The sequence below is a fragment of the Galleria mellonella genome, unplaced genomic scaffold (genome assembly GCF_026898425.1).
Source record: "Galleria mellonella isolate WM207_F2 unplaced genomic scaffold, CSIRO_AGI_GalMel_v1 utg300, whole genome shotgun sequence".
NCBI lineage: Eukaryota > Metazoa > Arthropoda > Insecta > Lepidoptera > Pyralidae > Galleria > Galleria mellonella.
Genome location: NW_026442068.1, coordinates 4,527,991 through 4,547,770, shown reverse-complemented (window position 1 = coordinate 4,547,770; position 19,780 = coordinate 4,527,991). Strand labels below are relative to the sequence as shown.

Here is a 19,780-nt window from a genome sequence, read left to right as displayed (position 1 = left end):
CATGAGGGGTATCATAGGCGAAACAATATATCTCCATTATGTGCACGGTACTGCTATGTCTATAGGCGACAGTTACCACTTTCCATCAATTTCATAAAAAATAGTAGAACTGAGTATGTACCATATTTCAAGCTATTAAATAATATTAGAAAAATAATGACGTTGTATATTTTTAATATCTCCCCTGGCAACCTTCATAAGTTACAATGAAGGTCCTACATTTATTCCAAAAAAAAAATCAAGAGAATTTTCATTAATGATTCCTAAAATAAAGAAAATGTACAAATATATAAATGTATTGTTTAAAATAGTAGACTATTCATAGTAAAAATATTACAAAAAAACCATGTAGAATATGAGTTACTAATTTGAATCAAGCACTAAAAACCAAGTGACAAGTACTACGGAACCAAGTGACCAAAATATTAATGGGCCTTACGATCTTAAGGCACTGAGATATAATTTGTACTATTTTTAAAATACTCACTTTGGTAAGTATCTCTTTGAAGTCCTTCACAATGGGCGTGGATCGTTTAGCTTTATCAGTGTAGTATATTATAGCGAGTTTAGCGCCTGCGTACCACAATTCCATCTCGTTGAGAGCGCTTCTGATAGCCGCTTCGCTCGACGCACTCGTACTAATTTTCTAATAAAATATGTATTTAATTAATATTTATAAAAATTCAACTGGAACAGATTCTGTGCTCGTAGCAGTACTTCGTACACTAAGTACTACTCCTACTAATCTTAATGTAGTCTGTATGGTGCCATCTGATATCAAGGCTTACTGAACGAAATCTTTACATGCCTTACGAAGCACAATGCAAATGATAACCATTCTTTATATCCCAAATATGAATTCGAAAATTTTAAATGTTTAAAATGGTATTCGATCTAGGGCCTCCGAAATGCAATCAAATGTTTAACTAAGTTTAAATCGATAAACATTAAGATATTTTTATAGAAAATTATACATATTATCTTAGAAAGCGCGCAAATCAAAAACAAACAGATAAACAAACATTACTTACTACTTATAAGTAAGTATATTACAAATGTTCGTATTGACCATCGGAAGGTAATGCAATGAGTTAGTTAAACCACTACACTACTTATTTTAATACTTTATTATGAAAATATACATATTTATTTGTTATTTCTAATCTATATAATAGATAGACAACAAGACACTTCTACTACCTGTAAAGCTTTAATTTGCTTTTTGATGTTGCTAGCTACATTCAGAAGATCTCTCACTAGAAGAGTGTCAGGTTTCTTGTATTCCATATCTAAGAGGCCATATACTTCACGCCAATGCTGCTCCGTGAAGTCATTTCCACGAAGATATTTTAACAACATTGTCAAATCCTGTTGACGATCAATATTGTTATAAATAATAAAAATAAATACAAAATCATTTTAAAAATAACCTTTTAGATCAACTAAACTTTAGATAACTAAAAATTTCAATTTTTTTTTTCTCTAAGCTACCAGACGTCTTACGGTGATAAATAAAAGCTAGGGCATTCAAGATTTTACAAATCAATCAAATCCAATGAATATATAACTATGTATATCTTACAGTATATTTTTCTAATTCTTGTTGTATGTACAATGTGATCATAGTATACGGCTCCAAAAGTCCGCTCCATTTAGATACAAATTCATCTAGTACATGAAGCTTTTTCTGGAACACTATCCATTCTTGCTCAGCAATCAATTCATATTCTGAAAAAAAAAATGTATGATCATCGTTATTACTATTTTTTCATTTAAATTGCAGAGCTCTAGTATTTAAATTTGGAATAAAATATTTACCTTCATTGTATTCTTTCAGCGGTGTCCACAGTACAACAAGGTCATTAACAAGTTTTTCAGCATCTTGCCAAATTTGACGTGGTTCAAGTTTCATATCGAACTTATCACATTCTTTTCTGTAAAAATGTATTAAAGATATGACATTAAAAATATTATCAGGCTGCTCATAGACTATACATGAAAGAGAACACAGGCAAATAAAGATACGGGCTCTGTCCACAAATAGATAAATACATATATAATTTATTTGCATTCCTTTATGCACAATAAAAAAAGATAAAAGAATAAATATACAAAAAAAAGCAATGTACATAATGTGTGTATGTGTGCTTTTGCTTTTACAAAATATATATAAAATAGTGTAAATGTGTCTACTTTTGTCACCACCATGAAATATTTTCGGTAGAAATAGTCAGGATATAATATAAACAAACAAAAATCACAATAGGTGCATGTTAAATTTTAAATATACGTATACAAACATACTTATTACATACAGCCGCGCAAATGGCGTGTGTGTGTTTGTGTGTATGTGCATATACGCCGTGCCGTGTACGTTTGCATATGTCTGTAAGTATCACATGCGGAGTAAAACAGTATGTTTCACTACACATATTACACGTATTGATTTCTCAAATGTTCAAAAAGTTTATAGAAATTTAAAAAATAACAAATTCACGTACATGTATAATTTTCATCTCAATTTGGATATATAGAATTTTTATTTTATTTGGATTAAATTAGGAATTCTATTTCAACCAATTATACTACAAAATATTTCTGATGCATCTATATCATATTTAAAGAGCTTAATGTTTACAGCATCATTACACGCAAAATATGCAATTTAGTGGATTTTTTTTTTGTAATTTATATAGTGATATCCCCAGGTACAGCACACTTAACCAAACCAACTACATTAATTTAAAATAATTACACCTCAGAATGTGAAACTTATCAAAATTTATTTTATTCACATTTCCACCAAATGTTTTTCGAGTTTATATTCTGTAGGTGAATGACCTCGTTCTACCATATTATCATTTATCCTTTTTACATTACCGATCTATATCCTTTTTAATGTGCTGTACGTTACGTACAGCAAGCGGTCCCTGTGGTCACGCAGCGAGTGGTAGTGGTCGCGCGCTGCGAACACGTCCGCGCAGCGGCTGGCGGCAGCAGCTCCACCTGCGCCTTCTCCGTCCGCAGCCCGCGCCGCCGCCGCCTGCCACCGCGACACCCAGGCCTCCACGCTCACTTCCAGGTTTTCCCATTCTCCCTTGAGGCTTGATTTCACGATCTCAGCCTGAAATGAGACCCGAACGATGTTTTTTCCTATACTATTTGTTGTATTAACAATTCAAGTAATGTATTAAAAAATAGTTATTGTTTAAAAAAAAAAGTAAACCAATTTTTACCCAGTTCTAATTTAGATTACAAATAGATATATATAAAACTCGTCTGGTCTTAAAAATTTACCTGTTGTTCAAACATTTGCTGTTGACTCTGTATAAGTTCTCGCATCTTCAACCATTCCTTAATAGTATCATCCACTGATGCATCCCCTCCCCATGTCCGCAGCATGTGTCCTTTACGTTTCAATGCTTCTACTAATTGCTCCATCTAAGAAATTTAACAAATTCCACATAAAATCTCTTATTTCAAACAAACTTATCCGACGGCTTTTTTACCTGTATACCAAATGTTATTAAGATCCGTTTAGAGTGTAATTAAAAAACAAACATACATCTAAGCATTTTTAGAAGTTTCACATTTACATGTATATGTCACAGGACAACGAGGATTCTAAGAATGTTGATAACTATCAAGGGAAATCACGGTCGTTCACGATAACAAAATACAATAAATAGATAAATAGTAAAACACGCTTCTAGGTGAAGTTTAGATCTCTAATATTCTCATTTCCCTGCGGAATACATATAACTTTGCGCCTCTTAAGTAAGATGTTCGACTGAACATCTGATATTCGATTGAAGCGATCAAATGATGGTTGTAAAGGAGGACTTTGAGTTTTCCTCAATAAAAACTGCTGATCAACATATTAAATTGATAAAAATAAAAAAAAAAAAATTAAATAGTTTCTCAATTTGATAATACCTCAGGCAAATTTGACTGCAGTGCTTGCTGTTTAGCACTTATTTCAGCAAGTTCCTTAGTATTTTTGGGCAGATCTTTATTCTCAAGCGCAAGTTTAGCGCCAGCGACAAACGTGTCTATGGTTTCAACATCTTTGCGGCAGCTAGTTTGAAGCGACGACATTAATATTGTCCATAAATTTCGTGCCTGGGCCTCGAATTCACGCCGGAGGGTAGCTGTTCCAACTGATATCCATTCGATTTTTTCGTCCTCACTATGGCAAATTACAGAGTACATTTTATTTTCTTTAGTATATGTACAAAAATAAACAGTATGTTATTTTTTATATATCTGTGCAATATCTCTGGTTAAATCAAAATAAAAAGAGCATGGAAAATAGAGAGGGGGAGGGGAGGATTACTTATAAGTCTAAACAGACGAAAATTGCACATTTTCTGTTCAACATTATTTTTGTTTTTTTGCTGGTGTTGCGATGATACAAAAATTATTTTTAACACTACATCGTAAATTGCGCTCTTTGTCGAAGAAAAGTACAATTAACCCATTTAACGATTGGGAACATTGTGCTTCATAATAATTTATTTTTTTTAACAACGAGCATAGTCCGCCGTGTGTTCACGGTTTTTTTTTTATTACCTATTGGCGCTTTGTCTTACCACACCTGATGAAAAGTGACAATCAATAGTGGCGGAAAATGGTCATTTACCATCGACTTGAAAAGTTCCTGGTCGTTTACTATAAGAGGAATTATGAGGGCCAGAGCAACGTACAAGTCCATCTTGGCGACGGCCTGGCCGGCGGCCTTGCAGGCCTTGAAGTTGAGGTCGAAGTGGTGCGGCTGGTGCAAGTGACCGCACAGCTCGGCGAGGCGCGGCGAGCACGCCAGCGCTCCGCGCCGCTCCCACTGCCGGCAGCGCGCCGCCAGCGCCTGCAGCGCCGCCTCCACCTGGCACGCGGCGCGGTTGCCCAGCCAGCTGTGCCTGCAGCGGCACACGTACGGTTGGACGTAACGTATTGAAAGAAATATGATTTGGAATTAATTAATAAAACTTATTTAATGCTAAATCATATTTATTAATAAAACGTATTTGACGCCAACAAATAAAATGGGGAGACGACCTAAACTCACAGCTGCATATCATTGGAGAAGGGTAGCATGTGACAGGTCACAGTGGAAATTGTTAGAGGAGACCTATGCCAAGAGACAAACTGAACTTAGGGACATACTGTAAAAAAACAAGATTTAGTACATTTTAAAACTATTTATTATTATTAATAATAATAAAACTTAGTTGATTTTATTGTAATAGTAACAAAATGATATTAAATAATATTCATAATAAATTATAAAAATAATGTAAGTTATGCCTTAGGAGACAAAATAATTATTATAATGCACATATTTAAAAATATATGCATTATAATATTTGTTTTGTGAATGTGGTGTACCTCGCCTATAGACATGAACAAAACAATGAACATCATTTGTGCAGTTTACCAAAAACTATTAATAATTCGAGTCAAAACACGAAAGTTCACATATAAGTACTGTAAATCTAAATCTGTATGTATCAGCAATATTTCACCAATTAGGACAAAAATAGCAAATCCTACTTAAAAACACTATCAAGCTTTTATATTAGTCAAAATTTCTGGACACACTAATTTATATTATAACATATATAATATAAATTTGTTTGAAATACTTCTAAATAGATATTTATAGTATTATATCATATGATATTAAATCCGCCAAATGTACAATTTTTTTTATTTATTTATTTTTAGATAACTTGGATCTATGTTTGTTAGTAAATGTACTTAAAAACTATGTTAATACTTAATCACTAATAATGATCTATTCCTCTTGGCGAGCATTTTCACGAGAGGACTATCCACTGTGGACAATTACACTGTGCATTAAAGTTAAATAAATAAATTGCTCGTTAACTCACTTCATACTTTTCTTACAAGTGCAATTAAATTATATATAAATAATAATTAAACTTTCTTGATGATAGACAAATTTACGTACTTGTCAACTATATTTGCAAATATGGGCCGTTGCAGTTGTCTCTCGTCGCTGAGGCCGACGAAGTGTTGCGGCAGAGCAACTAGCCGTCGCAACTGGTGGTAGTGTTGTACACGGAGCTCCTCCATCGCCGGCTGTACGCACACCTTGTGTCCGCTGGGGCACAATATTTAATATCCATTATGCATCTTTATATACAAAGAGGTTACCTCCTACAATGAGAGGAAAGGGATTGTTAGTAATGGGGAAGAACAATCCTATTACTAGCAATATACCTACACTATCAGTTCGACCTCCTCGCGGTTCCCCCTGGGAACCATTCGTGGTTAATTCTAGTGGAATTCGTCACGATGCACTAACTGACTTGCTTTCGTCGTCACCTTTCCTTTCACTGGTGCCCCGTCAACGTATATCGATAGCGCAAGCGGGGTTATCATTCCATTATCACCCATTAAAACAAAAAACCGCTTTCCATGAAATTATACTAGGCGCTAACATCTGTACATATGAAAAAGAAAGATGGTATGTGATACGACGCTGTGTATGCCGTATTTAAATATTTAAAATAACACACTAAGGCTAGTGAGGCGACCTTCGTGTGAAGATGATGATGAAATGTGGAGCTAAGCTTACGATATGATGATAAAAGAAGCCATATTCAAAACATTGTCAGTAAACACAACGATAAGTAGAACATTGAAGATTTAATATATATATATATATATATATATATATATATATATATATATATATATATATATATATATATATATCTTTGTACTTACCGGATTACTAAATCCACTCTTACGTGTGGAAAGTGTTTATGCAATGAGAGCAACGTCTTTATATATTGACACTCCAAAACTTTGTACAGTTGCCAATCCCAATGTGATCTCCATAATTCCGTATTCTTGTAGCCATTAGATTCAACCTATAAATATGTTAAAGATAACTTTAATATTTTAAACTAAATAATCTATTAACTAGACTACTCGACAAATGTCGGTTTTTTCCCTACCGCCACCTATCAGATCCATTTTTGTTATCAGGATAATAAATTATAAGTTTATTTTACTAAACAAAATTAGCCTATGATACAATATAGCTATGACCACACACTGGAAGTCAACGCGAGAAAGTTAACAGCAGTGGTACGATGAACAAATTTAAATAATTTAGTTTAGAGTCAGTTCGAGTATACATATGTTTATGTGAGAGATTCATAGCCTTTTTGTGTATACACTATATACGTATAGTCGCTCGAAAAATGAATTGTTTACGAACACTCAGTAAGTTTTTTTATACTACTATGGTGGCAAACAAACATAGGGCCCGTCTGAAGGTAAACGGAATTACCGTAGCCTATGGACTCTTGTAACATCAGAGATGTTACATGCACGTTGGCGACCCTTTATTCTTCTTCTATTCTTCAAGTTAGAGCAAACAATATGCATTTAAGAAATTTCAATAAAATCTACATTACCCATGGCTGAATTTCGTTCCTAAAATAAAGAATTTTTTACGTATTAAATGGGTAGATTTCACATGAGTAAGCCGGGGCAGGTCGGTTTTAAGATATACATATTACTGACTGAGTTATAAGAGCACTCGAGCATTTATATACCATAAAACGTTACTCATAGAACAAATTACATATAGTTCAAATTACATATAGTTCAATCAAAGTAACTATTAAATATAAAAATAAATTTGTTTTATAATTTATTTTTAAACAAACAATATTCGGTTTTTCAAAGTAATATATTAATAAATACTAAATATGCAAATAACTATGTTACTTGCCTTGTCTATTATGTCTCTAATGTCCTTTATAGATTTCTTCCATTCGGATTGTTGTGATAAAAGTTCAGTGTCTATCAGTTTCTCCACAATGTTCCGTATAGCTATGTGTTGACTTGTTAAATAAGTATTCTGTAATACAAATTCAATGTTAAAATATCATTTTTACAATAAAAAATACTTTTTTTTTTAATAAATTAATCAGTATTAGTTAACCCAGTAAATTTTTCCAAAATATAATTCAGCTAGTAGATTAATAACCGGCAAGAAACTCAAGTTTTTAACAAGCAACTCAGATGCATACCCAAACTATAGTCAAGCATGTTTGCCTTCTAAATATTCGTTTAGTGAGTTGGTAGAACTACTCAGTGTTTGGAGGATTGCGCTTACCTGTGACTCGAGTTTAAGAACAACTTTCTTCAACTTGTCAGTGTAGTTCGCTAGCTGTTCGACGTCGTTCCAGTACACTGACTTTTGGTCTTGAACGAGGGCAGATAGGTCTAGTGCGGCCTGCAACATCATCGGCCGCGTTGACGGAATCATGCGTTCGCCTAATGTGTTATGGAATGATGCCACCTGAAATTAAGTACATAAATACCGTTAACATTTTATTTATATATGCATTTAAATAACTTTAATGACCAAAAGAAAATATGATATAAAAGGCGGACTTAATGCTAGTACTCTACTACTGGGATTCCTTTGGGTTCGTAAAAATAGGATAGGTAAAGAAAATAACAGTTAATAATGTATACCTATACACAATAAATAATATATAAATAAACAACATAAAATGATGATTATAATATACATACAATATAATAGTTATTGTTGGCGCTTAGGAATTTAAAATTCGTCTTTACCTTATGTAGCACAAGGAAGTAGTACAAGTATTTTCTCACTTATATATCACATATGTACAACACATGTTAAACAATAAATCACTTTTATATTAATCATACAAATACATTAAAAATTACTTAATTATTTTTGAAAGTTGACAATTGAAGCAAATGTACCCATATTCCGGTATAAATGGTCTAATATTTCAAGTTTGAACTATTCATTCTTATTCATGGTCAAAGTTATACTTAATACTGTGTTTATTATTAGCCTACATAAAAGTCTCCGTAGTAGATCGCTGCTGAACTATGTGATAGGCTAGTGCCACTTGTCCCTATCATGTTTTGCCCCTGAGTGGTAAAAATAGGTTTTTTTTCCCACCTGCCCCTACTATTGTGTATCCAGTAGGAACAAATAAAATAAATTTGTCACTTTTTACTACCAATATTTTTTTTGATAATAATAAGTATATATTATCGGCTATATTTAAAAATTATAAGTACAGAAAAAGGTAATTATAACGCTGCGACTTAAGTTCTGTATTCCCATTGAAGGACACAAAATTAAACCCTGAAATGACAAATTTAGTAAGTTTGTTAGATTCTACAATACAGTTGCCTATACATAAATTATATACCTGCTGTAAAGCACGAGCGTGCACAAGTGCGGCAGAAAGTGCATCTAGGGCAGAAGCGGCGGCGGGCAGCGGCAGTCCACACGCGGCCAGCGCTCGTGCTTCTTGCTCGGCCCATACTAGCCGCGGGTTGAAATTCACCACCATGAGGCGGTTGCTACTGCAAAATTCTACCACTGGCTTATCCAATGCTAGCTGAAGCGATCCATTCTTCACTTGGGCCTTAAATAGAAATTAAAATGTTACTTTATAGAAGTAACATGGTTCATTTGTGTATTTATATATTTCTTACAAGTTAAGCAATACACCGTATATAAAATACCAAATTTTAATTATTGTTTTTTTTTCATTGCCAAATCAAAGAGACTTTTAAATTGTCACAGGTTTTGACTTTCACTGCATTTTGTTTTTTTTTTATTTCTACCACGATTATACCATATCAGCCCTTAACTGCCCACTGCATAACATAGACATCCTCTAATAGGTAGGAAAGGGTTGCCAGTAGTTGCCACGCTTGGCAAGTGGATTAGCAACCGCAGTTAGACTTTGGTGATGATTTTAAGAGATGCTGGTGTCCACTCCTAGAGTTTTCTTAATCGCCTCTTACGACATCCACATGTAAAGAAAAGTGGCCCATTCTATGCTGGAACCACACGGCACACGATTTCTTACATGATCTTCGCTAATTGTCTATTTTAAAAGGATTTATCTCATAACTAATTTTGTAAATTCTTCGATTATAGATGAATAAGAATAAAAGCTGGTTTCTTTTTTAAACTATAAATTCTTGACCCTTATAGGAAAATGTATGTACCTGCAAATCTCTACACCACTCTTCGTGAAGTTGCATGTACATGTCTTTAAGGTCTTTCAAGAGACGAACAGAAAGTTTAGACAATTCAATACTATTTTCAAACTCATTGAGATAATTTTCGACACATGTTTGAATATCTTTTACCTGAAAATAAATTGAAATCTTTTTAATATGTAATCAGAACAATTCTGTTACTGTATAATATAAATAAAAAACAAACAACGATTCCAATCACTTTCAAGCAACTTTACTTTTTATTGATAATGCTGCTTGCAAACTTCGTCAATTTTCAAAAATAACAAAACATTTTTCAATATTTCTGAATATTGAATTGTGTTTGAATGTGGTGTAAAAAATGAGGCTTCAAATTCTGCCCACTTCATAATTTTGTATGCACACAACAATTAACGCATTATGATTTGTATATTTTTTATAACATTATCATTAATAAATTTACATACTTTAGTTTCCATCTGTTTTGCCCACTGGACCTTTTGTACGATGGGCGACATTTCCGGCGGCTGATACATTTTAACATCTGTTTCATCAGAGTCCAGCTGACTTTGTATTGTTTTCAGCATAGTGAAGAGGGAGGATACAAATATATCCAATTCACTATTAAGGGCCTGTTTGACAAGGGGTCTTTCTATTAATGCCTTGTATCGCATAAACTCATACAGCATCTGAAAAAAATATAATATTATATAATAGGCCAAAAATTTTTGTATATAGCAACACTGCATTCCTCAAAAACCTTAAGAAGAAGAGCGCGCGGGTAACGGGAAACTGCGTTGCTTCGTGCAATTTTAGTCACGAAGGAGTGCTTCACGGGACAGTACTGTACTTTTTATGTAAAACAATGTTATACCCCAATTATATCCCAATTAAAACATGACGTCCAAGAGAAGATAGCCACGATCTTTTGCAGCTTTTGTCGATTGCAAGAGTGCTAATGACGACACAGCGCACATCTCAACAACTCAACAATGTTATTTAAGAAATCAATTTATTTAAATATTTATTATGTTAAATAAATGAGTAATAAAACAACAATCGTAGTTTTATTTTTATTCGTGTTTCAAAAGTGCATAAATTTATGGCCCACTTTGCACACAATAAAAAATTTATAGTAATTTAGGGTTACTATCTATTCTGAATTTTGGGTCAGAATACTTCTTGATAGCAAGGATAAGTCAGACATTTTAACCGTGTCGATGTAAAGCAAAATTTCACTATAACCTTCTTAGTATACCTGCTTAGTTGATGTATTATGAAGCCTCGGCTTTAATTTTTCGGCAATTTTAGATTCAGCTGGTCTTAACGCTGCTGCGAATGTTGCCACTGCAGATTCCCAAGCTTGATTTGGGCCATTGCACAACCATATATTGATACCTAGGCATACAACATTATTATAATTTATTATTTTTATCAATCTGTTACATACAAAACATTTTCCATAACTAAGACAGCTACTTACTTTCAAAGGGTTCAAAAAATAAATGAGTTTTTAGTTCACTTTTCTCACTATTAGTCAAAAGCTTATTTAACTGAGAATATGTAGATCGTATTTGATTAATCTGCAGTAAAAAAAAATATATCACTATTATCTCGAAACAAAATTAATAAATCACAAAAGGAACAAAGTTTCACCTCTTTCAGTCTTGTCTGAAAATTGAAACAAAACTGTGGTACATAAGCCTTTCCATTCCATGTATGAAGCGCATAATTCGGCCAATAGGTTTCTGTAAGTGACTGACATGCACTAATCCAAGTTTGTATAACTTTAAGACTTTCAGATAAGTGTATTAAAATCTCATTTTCTTTTGATGTTGATTGAATTTTCCATAATTCAAGATTAGTGCAGCTCTTTTGAATAGTGGTACATATAGTGTGACCTAAAAAAAGATTACGTTAGATGTAAGTAAATTGACCAAGGCTTGCTCGTGAATCTGACTAAGATTATTTTCGAATACCACTAAAGCTATTTTCAAGAGAATAATAATATATCGAGCGGTTAAACAACTCAAACTACACTGAATTACTCGAGAGTTCTATCTCTGCCTTACAAGCAGCAAAATGTACGTGATTAATCATCTATCTATGTAGTGTATCTACGTGTTACCAAAAATCTTCCGGAATAAAAATAATATTCAGTCCACATTTAAAAATAAATAATAATAGATGAGAAAGGTGCTGTAGTTTTTCCAATTGCTTCAATTCCGACATAACTCTGTTTAATTATCAGAATAATATAGAAGGTAAAAAAAATCTTATATACTTACTAATAATATCAAATATGTGCATCATTCGATCCTCAGGATAGAGTAATGTTGTGAAACGCCATACGTCGTCTAAAAGACCACCGATATTTTCTGTGATTTCTCGTATTTCAGAAATACTGCTAGATTGAATTGACCTATAACATTAAATCAAACAAATTTACATTTAATATTACACAAGTAAACAAAATTACACTAAACTTTTATATATTAACTTAATAGGGTTGGGTTTTGCGTTTCACACAGCACCATCTAGTTTCATACAATGCAGAATTGGTAGTATGGATGGATATTGTGCAACTAATTGACATATGTACTTTAACACTTTACACTCAATAATCTATCTAGAAACAAAAAATCTAAGGCTAATATTTACAGTAAATACTTTTAAAGAATAGTTTTTCATAATTCACCTTAATTCCTCTGAAATATCTTCAAAAAATTCGCAGATTGTAGATGCAGATTCTCTTTCCTTCTTGGGACTATCTTTCTTTTGTGCACGTAGGTTCCAATAGTTTACTTCATCCTCGATTGACATAATGACTAAAAACAGTGACAATCCTAATATTATAAATGCAAAAATGAGTTTATATGTTTGTTTGCTACGCATTCATGCTTAAACCACTGAATCGATTATAATGCATTTTGGTATAAAGATAAATGTGATCCTAGAGATGATTATAGGCTACTTTCTTCTGGGAAAAACTTATAGGGGGTGAAGTTAGGATGAAGTGAGGAGGAGTGAGGATGAAGTAGGGCTACCAATGTCAATAGTCACCTCATAAGTCAGTTATTGCCAGTAGTTACCATGCTTGACAAGTGGGTTGGTAAACATAGTTTTGCTTTTGGTGTTGTTTTAATAAGAGCACTACTGCCCATTCCTCGACCATAAGCTCCCTTAATCGCCTTTTACGATACATATGGTAAAGGGTAGCCATTCCACACCTATATGACGAATTGTCATGCATTCCAATACATGTAAATGTTTAAATGCCACCTTAGTTTTTCATTTTATGTTTGATTATAGATTGACTAATAGATTTGCTCCCATGTATTTAGTTCTATATTAATAATATTGTATTACACTTTATATTGTTTACTTTTTTTTTTCTTTTTGTAACTATTTTATCTATGAAAAATTAAAAACATCTTCATAGTATAAATAAAAAATATCAGGATAACATGATTGATAGAATATGATTTACCATATCAAATTATGTATAAAAATGTATGATACTGTACATAATGTGGTTTCATAAATAATAAAACTGATTTTTTTTTGTTCATATACATTTAAATAATTTCTATATGTTACACAATTATGTAAGTATATGGAAAAACCTGCATGGTGAAAACTAGCAGTAGATATCATAGCATGGCACAATATCATACCACCATGACATAGTATATATAAACTTTTTTGTTATGGTACCTTTCATATAAAATAATAAAAATATTTATATATATTTTATAATACATTATACATACATTTATAATACATAAAAATACTAACAATGCATTGTTTGATCATTTTTTCCATATGTAAGTATCCGTAGATTAATCTCAAGCTCTGAAAGGTTCTTTTGTAATTTGTTTGAATAGAGATTATCTTCCTGAAAAAACACCATACATGTAATAAGTAAATTTTATATGCAGTCACTATTATTATGTTATGAAATATTTTTTACTCACTAGGCTTAATAATGGTGAAACTTGTTGTAATATATGATATAATGATTCAGCCGCGCTGTTTGATAATGTTATGATATTTATGCTTTTTATGGAATCTTCTTGAAGCAAATTTTGTGGATAAGTTTTGTAGAAAACCACAGACTTGTTTTTGTTACTGCATATCTGAAAAATTCTCAAATACATATAATACCAAAAAATACACTAAAATAAAAACAATCATTGTTAAGGGTTAAGATAAGAAACCACATTACATATATACACACAAAAAAGAAAAAAATCTAATAAAACTCCACCAATGTGATCCAGTAAGAATGGTAATATATTACCTTTTGTAAACTTGTAATAATATAATGCCCTTTATGGGTCAGGTTTGTAGGACTATAATAAACTATTATGGTATTAAAATATTTATACTACATTACTATTTTATATAGAATGTGGTTTCAGGTTCAATTCTCAGTCAGGTTAATTCATTAAACAAACTTTATTTAATAAGTTCTTGCAATTGGAGAATTTTGTGCCCAGATGTTACAATAATTGTTCCAATCCTTGTAACACAAGGTATCCTAATTTGAAAACCAGGTGATTGGTGTAATTCTGTGGCACTTATTATAATAAAATTAAAAGTGGACATAATTTACCTTTGTAAAAAATAATAAAGAATCTCCCTCCACAATTCCTTGCAACAAAAGTGTATGTGCATTTTGTATGAAGTCAGCAAGTACTTGTTCATGATTTTCATTCACATTTAATTTAGTCTTACAATAATAGTGCTCTGTAAATATAAAATATTGAATTCCTTAATACAATAATTATAGAATGTGAAATAAAGTTTTTCAAAGTTTATTTTGAGTTGCACTACTTTCTAAGGTACATATTTGGTGTACAATTATAAAATTTAAATAAGAAATAAAGTTTGAGATAAATATTGATGCTGTTAAAAATGTTTGTTGTTGTAAAACTGTCTTCTGAATCTATAATACAATATAAATAGAAATTATTTATATTGATACTTATTATAAAAAAATCACTGCCAATAAATAAAAAATCATATGTATTATGGATTTTTTCCATATAAGCCAAAACTAATTCAAATTTACTCAGCAATCCCATCTAAGCATGAATAAAAATTCCTTAGAAGTTTTCACATATCTATACATATTAAATATTTGTATGATTGTGTATAACAAAGCATTGTCGATGGACAATAACAAGTATTTGAATTTAAATAAATAGTTAATAAGGTCGTTTAGTAAAGATATATATGTAGCTAACATACACTAATAGGGGGGAAAGGGATTGTTAGTTATGGAGACTGAGAATCCCATTGCTAGCAATATACCCAACCAGGTCGACCTCCTCGCGGTTCTCCCTGGAAACTATCATGGTTAATTCCTAATGAATTAATCATGATGGGCTAACTGGCCTGTTTTCATTCTCATCTATCACCCTTCACTGGTGCTCCGCCAGCGTATCCCGTTAGCGCAGGCGGGGTTACCATACCATTATCACCCATAAAAAAAACATACACTAATATAGCGTTTAATATTTTATATACCAAATTAATTTATTTACCAGTAATATATATTATGAATTCCCGTGCAGAAGACATAGCTCCAATTGACGATTATTACATACCTATCCAGAAATCAATAAACTTATATCTAAACCTATATAATATTATTCTTTTTTAATAATTTTCTAATTAAATTAAGTATTTTAAATTTTTACTCGTCACAACAACGGTTGCTATGGAAACCAATCCTATGTCACTATGGCACTGTCAAAATAAACATCAACTGTCAACTAAATATATAGATTTTTTTTTCATTATATATAGATAACAGATTAGAGAGACTATATTGATCCTACAAAACAGATTAGGTTTGCTTTATATCTTTTATTTTAACCAAAGATTTTGTTAACCTTAGCCTGTTCCACAATGGAACAAACGTACTAAAAAAAAAAAAAAGATTTTGTTATTCCTAGTTCTTAAATTTTAACTAATTGCACTCTATCATGTAAATAAGATTTCATTATCTGCAGTCACTGTCATAAATTAAAAATAACGCTGTTAATATTGTCGGTCTTAGTTGTGTGTTCTGTGCTCTGTAAGCTAAATTTGAGTATTTGCTAATCTATCCTTCTTTAAGGCTATATTTAGCTCTTTTTCTCCTCATCCGTCTCTATATTTTCATTTTACCTCTAACTCTAGATTCAACTTAAACTTAACTTTTAAACTTAAATTAAAAATCATCGATAAAATAGAATAACGTCTGTGTATATAAAAAAACATTACCAAAAATTGCTCAGAAAAAATTAATTTTAGTTTAGTTAAAGCTTGATATTCCATTTAGCTCGAACAATATAGCTGATATTAGTTGGCAACACAGGATTTCAGCATAAATATTTTCCTATTTCCAATGCGTACTATTAATTTTTTCATTTTTAACTTCAACTAATTTTCTTCAGTGTTTATTTCCCTATACTACTATATAGTGCACTAGTATATCTGTAGCAATATGTTGCGTCGACAATTAGTGCGTATTTCAGTTCAATTTAATGCAAGTAATTCTATCTTTAACACTTACAAAATATGTAATAGTAATGTTTATTCTATTTTCAGGTTTCTAGCTTTACAAAAAAACTTGGCGGTATAGCATTTTATGGTGATACTACAAAACCTTTAGATACCACTTACTTGGAAATACCTGTTTATGACATAGAAAAACCACAAACATTGGAGAAACGCAAAGCAAGGTATATTTTTTTATATTTTATATATTTAAAAATCTTTTTGCCTACCCTAAAAGGAGACAAGCGTGACAGATATGTATGTAGATATTTAAAAATGAAATGGGTAGTTAATTATAAATTAGATCACAATTATAAGTTGCTAAGAAAAGTTGTACTTAAGTCTCAGACAAAACAAAAGTGTAGATTTATGCATCTTTATGCACAATCAAAGAAAAAATGCGAAACATGCTGAGCCAAATACATCACTGATGACTAACACACATTTGCACAAACTTGATCCACATAGTTTACAAAATTAAAATTCAGTTGCAATTTTTTAAAGCTTTGTTTTTTTTGTAAAATGAAATCTTTCTTTTTATATATGACCATAATAAAAAAATATTCTCTTATTTCAGACTTCACTACCAATCACGTAAAAGGGGTATGTTGGAAAATGATCTCCTACTGAGTACATTTGCTAAAAAATACTTGGATGGGTTCAATGAGCAGCAAACTATGATGTATGATCGTCTTATCAATTCACCGACTAATGATTGGGATATATTTCATTGGATTGTTGAAAAGAAACCTACACCTAAGGAATTTGACAATGAGATTATGAACCTTTTAAAGAAACATGCTAAAAATGAAGATAGAGTATCTTTACGCCAACCTGACTTGAGCTAAATTATAAAATGATATCCTTTATTTTACATAAAGATTACAGGATGTAACATGTAGATAAATAAATTATTATTAGGATTAGTTTGTAGTTGTTACTAGTCATTAATTTCTGTTAATAATGCTTTTAAATGTCACATAAATATATGTATATTACTTATTGTTATATTTATTATTAAAATATATATTTCAACATTACTCATTATATACATACATAAATAATGTTCTACTTTTCACCACTGGATAAACTTAATATCTTCAACATAATAGCAGCACTCAGGTAGCAATGGGACTGATAGAGATATATCTGTTTCCTCCAGTGAAGTAATTTTTTTAAGATTAAAAATGGAATAGTTACCCCTCTGTGCTATTAGCATGTGCTGGTGAGGCACCAGTCAGTGATGGAATAGATAAAAAATTATTAAGTGGTGAGGATAGGAATCGGTTAGTTTTTTTTAATGGGTGACAATGGAAAGGTAACCCCGCTTGCGCTGGGATACGCTAGTGAGGATGTTAAGGCAGGTCAGTTAGCCCATCATGACGAATTCCACTAGAATTAACCACAATAGTTTCCAGGGGAACTGTGTGGAGGCCGACCTGATAGGGTGTATTGCTAGCAATAGGTCAATTGGACCCTATTACTAACAATCCCTTTCCCCCCGAAATTGGTTAGTTGGACTGTCCCAACAATTTCATCAAGGATTAATGACACTAGTTTCCAAGGAGACAGCATGGAGGTTTACATGTCAGGGCCTTTAATAAATTAAATATAAAGTAAAAAATCTTTTTATAAACAAATCATCATATAAGCCTCTAACTGTCTACTGATCATAAAAGCCTCCTCTTTGGCTGCCAGTAGTTGCCACACTTGGCAGGCGAATTGGCAACCACAGTTATATGGCGGGAGGGGATTGTCAGTAATGCGAATTACCAGTCCCGTTGCTAACAATATACCCTAACAGGTCAATCTCCCAGTGGTCCCCCCTGGAAACCATCGTGCTGAATTCCAAGTGTATTCATCACGATGGGCTAACTGACCTTCCTTTTCATTCTCACGTATCATCACTCACTGGTACCCCGCCAGTGAATACCGTTAGTTAGGCGGAGTTACCATTCCATTATCATCCATTGAAAAAAAAAACAGGCTTTAGAGATATTTTATGAGGCATGTAAAAAATATTTTTTATAAACAAATACCTTATATCAATTAATTGTCAAATATCCATAAATGCAACGAAATAGTGATCTCCTCTGCGCCATCGGTATTCACTGCCAGGACACCAGTGAGAGATGATAAGTTAAAATGAAAGTAAATCAGTTAGCCTATCGTGATGAACTCCACAAGGATTAACTACGATGGTTTCCAGAAGGAACCATATGGAGGTTAGATACTTGATAGGGGCATATTGCTAGCAATGGAGCTGTTAAACCCTATTACTAACAATCATGTCAATTATTCTATGGCGAAATTAACCACGATGGTTTTCAGGGGGAACCACGTGGAGGTCGACCTGGTAGGATATATTACTAGTAGTAAAGCTGCTAGGTTCTTACTCGTCCTTTCCCCCGTGTAAAAGAGTTATTAAACAATTTACGCCCTTGTTTATATAGAATAATGAGAAAATCATAAATCAATAATTGCCGTACAAGCCACACTGAAGGTGTGCTCTTAGAGCCAAGAAAAGAATACCACTGCCTAAAGTTTATAGGTTGACAGGTGAGGATGAAGTCAGGTCATTGACCGATGGTGAATAATTAATTCCGAATTAACCAGAATAGTTTCCAGAAACCTTGAAGTTGTTCACACCTTTTGGAGGTCCTCCAATATTTAAGCGGTGTTTTTTACTAGCTAAGGTGGAACAGTAAAAATGAAGCAACATAATGGTTACAGAAAACGATCAATGTCGTGTCATGTTAGCGGAAGAGAGGTAGGCGCTGCAAAAGAACATTCTCACGTCATATTCGTCGTTATATCATAGGGACCTCTTTTGAATTCCATTAGTAGTTTGAAGCATATGTTTTACTCAAAAAAGGGTTTATTATGTAAACGACTGTAATTTTTTTTTATTGTTCTGCGATTCACCAATTTTGAAGTGATATTAATTTTTTATTTTCTTCTTTTTTATGAAAATAGAAGACCGATTCTCTCCTTTGACACCATGGAACACAATCTATTGCCTATCCCCTTATTTGTGCAATAAGATTTATTCCCTTATTTGTAGGAAATATAAGTATTTTTATAGGTATTATTACCTAGATATAAAAAACATGGTACCACATATTCTGTCTATCACACGATAGGAAATTTTATCTATAACAGTAAATTCAAAATT

The 19,780-nt window shown here is 32.3% G+C and overlaps 2 protein-coding genes across 5 annotated transcripts in view; one reads left to right on the top strand and one right to left on the bottom strand.

The window, feature by feature from the left end:
- LOC113523498 (cytoplasmic dynein 2 heavy chain 1) overlaps positions 1–15,787 on the bottom strand; it is a 77,525-nt gene extending 61,738 nt beyond the window's left edge. For 3 of the 4 annotated variants that reach the window (XM_052895680.1, XM_052895681.1, XM_052895683.1), the window contains exons 1-24: positions 15,606–15,787; positions 14,672–14,805; positions 14,031–14,192; positions 13,852–13,951; positions 12,752–12,881; positions 12,342–12,475; positions 11,710–11,954; positions 11,537–11,636; positions 11,312–11,451; positions 10,521–10,742; positions 10,060–10,203; positions 9,249–9,467; positions 8,159–8,344; positions 7,772–7,900; positions 6,754–6,899; positions 5,972–6,124; positions 4,707–4,916; positions 3,937–4,189; positions 3,298–3,441; positions 2,919–3,124; positions 1,819–1,934; positions 1,583–1,728; positions 1,201–1,368; positions 488–646 (exon numbers count right to left, since the gene is read on the bottom strand). In XM_052895680.1, the coding sequence (XP_052751640.1) occupies positions 488–646; positions 1,201–1,368; positions 1,583–1,728; positions 1,819–1,934; positions 2,919–3,124; positions 3,298–3,441; positions 3,937–4,189; positions 4,707–4,916; positions 5,972–6,124; positions 6,754–6,899; positions 7,772–7,900; positions 8,159–8,344; positions 9,249–9,467; positions 10,060–10,203; positions 10,521–10,742; positions 11,312–11,451; positions 11,537–11,636; positions 11,710–11,954; positions 12,342–12,475; positions 12,752–12,881; positions 13,852–13,951; positions 14,031–14,192; positions 14,672–14,805; positions 15,606–15,642 (3,783 nt within the window). In that variant the 5' untranslated portion in view covers positions 15,643–15,787. Of the gene's footprint in view, positions 1–487; positions 647–1,200; positions 1,369–1,582; positions 1,729–1,818; positions 1,935–2,918; positions 3,125–3,297; positions 3,442–3,936; positions 4,190–4,706; positions 4,917–5,971; positions 6,125–6,753; positions 6,900–7,771; positions 7,901–8,158; positions 8,345–9,248; positions 9,468–10,059; positions 10,204–10,520; positions 10,743–11,311; positions 11,452–11,536; positions 11,637–11,709; positions 11,955–12,341; positions 12,476–12,751; positions 12,882–13,851; positions 13,952–14,030; positions 14,193–14,671; positions 14,806–15,605 lie in introns of those variants that run through there. The other variant, XM_052895682.1, reaches the window with a different exon arrangement.
- A 608-nt stretch (positions 15,788–16,395) lies between these two features.
- LOC113523402 (succinate dehydrogenase assembly factor 2-B, mitochondrial-like) lies at positions 16,396–17,608 on the top strand. Its single transcript, XM_026909361.3, has 3 exons — positions 16,396–16,570; positions 16,657–16,790; positions 17,183–17,608. Exons 1-3 carry the CDS (start codon positions 16,553–16,555, stop codon positions 17,451–17,453), a joined length of 423 nt encoding a protein of 140 aa, XP_026765162.1. The 5' UTR covers positions 16,396–16,552; the 3' UTR covers positions 17,454–17,608.
- Positions 17,609–19,780: the final 2,172 nt, after the last annotated feature.

Coding starts and splice junctions, on each gene's coding strand:
- LOC113523402 (XM_026909361.3), top strand. Junction 16,791..17,182: donor TTGGAGAAACGCAAAGCAAG/GTATATTTTTTT, acceptor CTCTTATTTCAG/ACTTCACTACCAATCACGTA.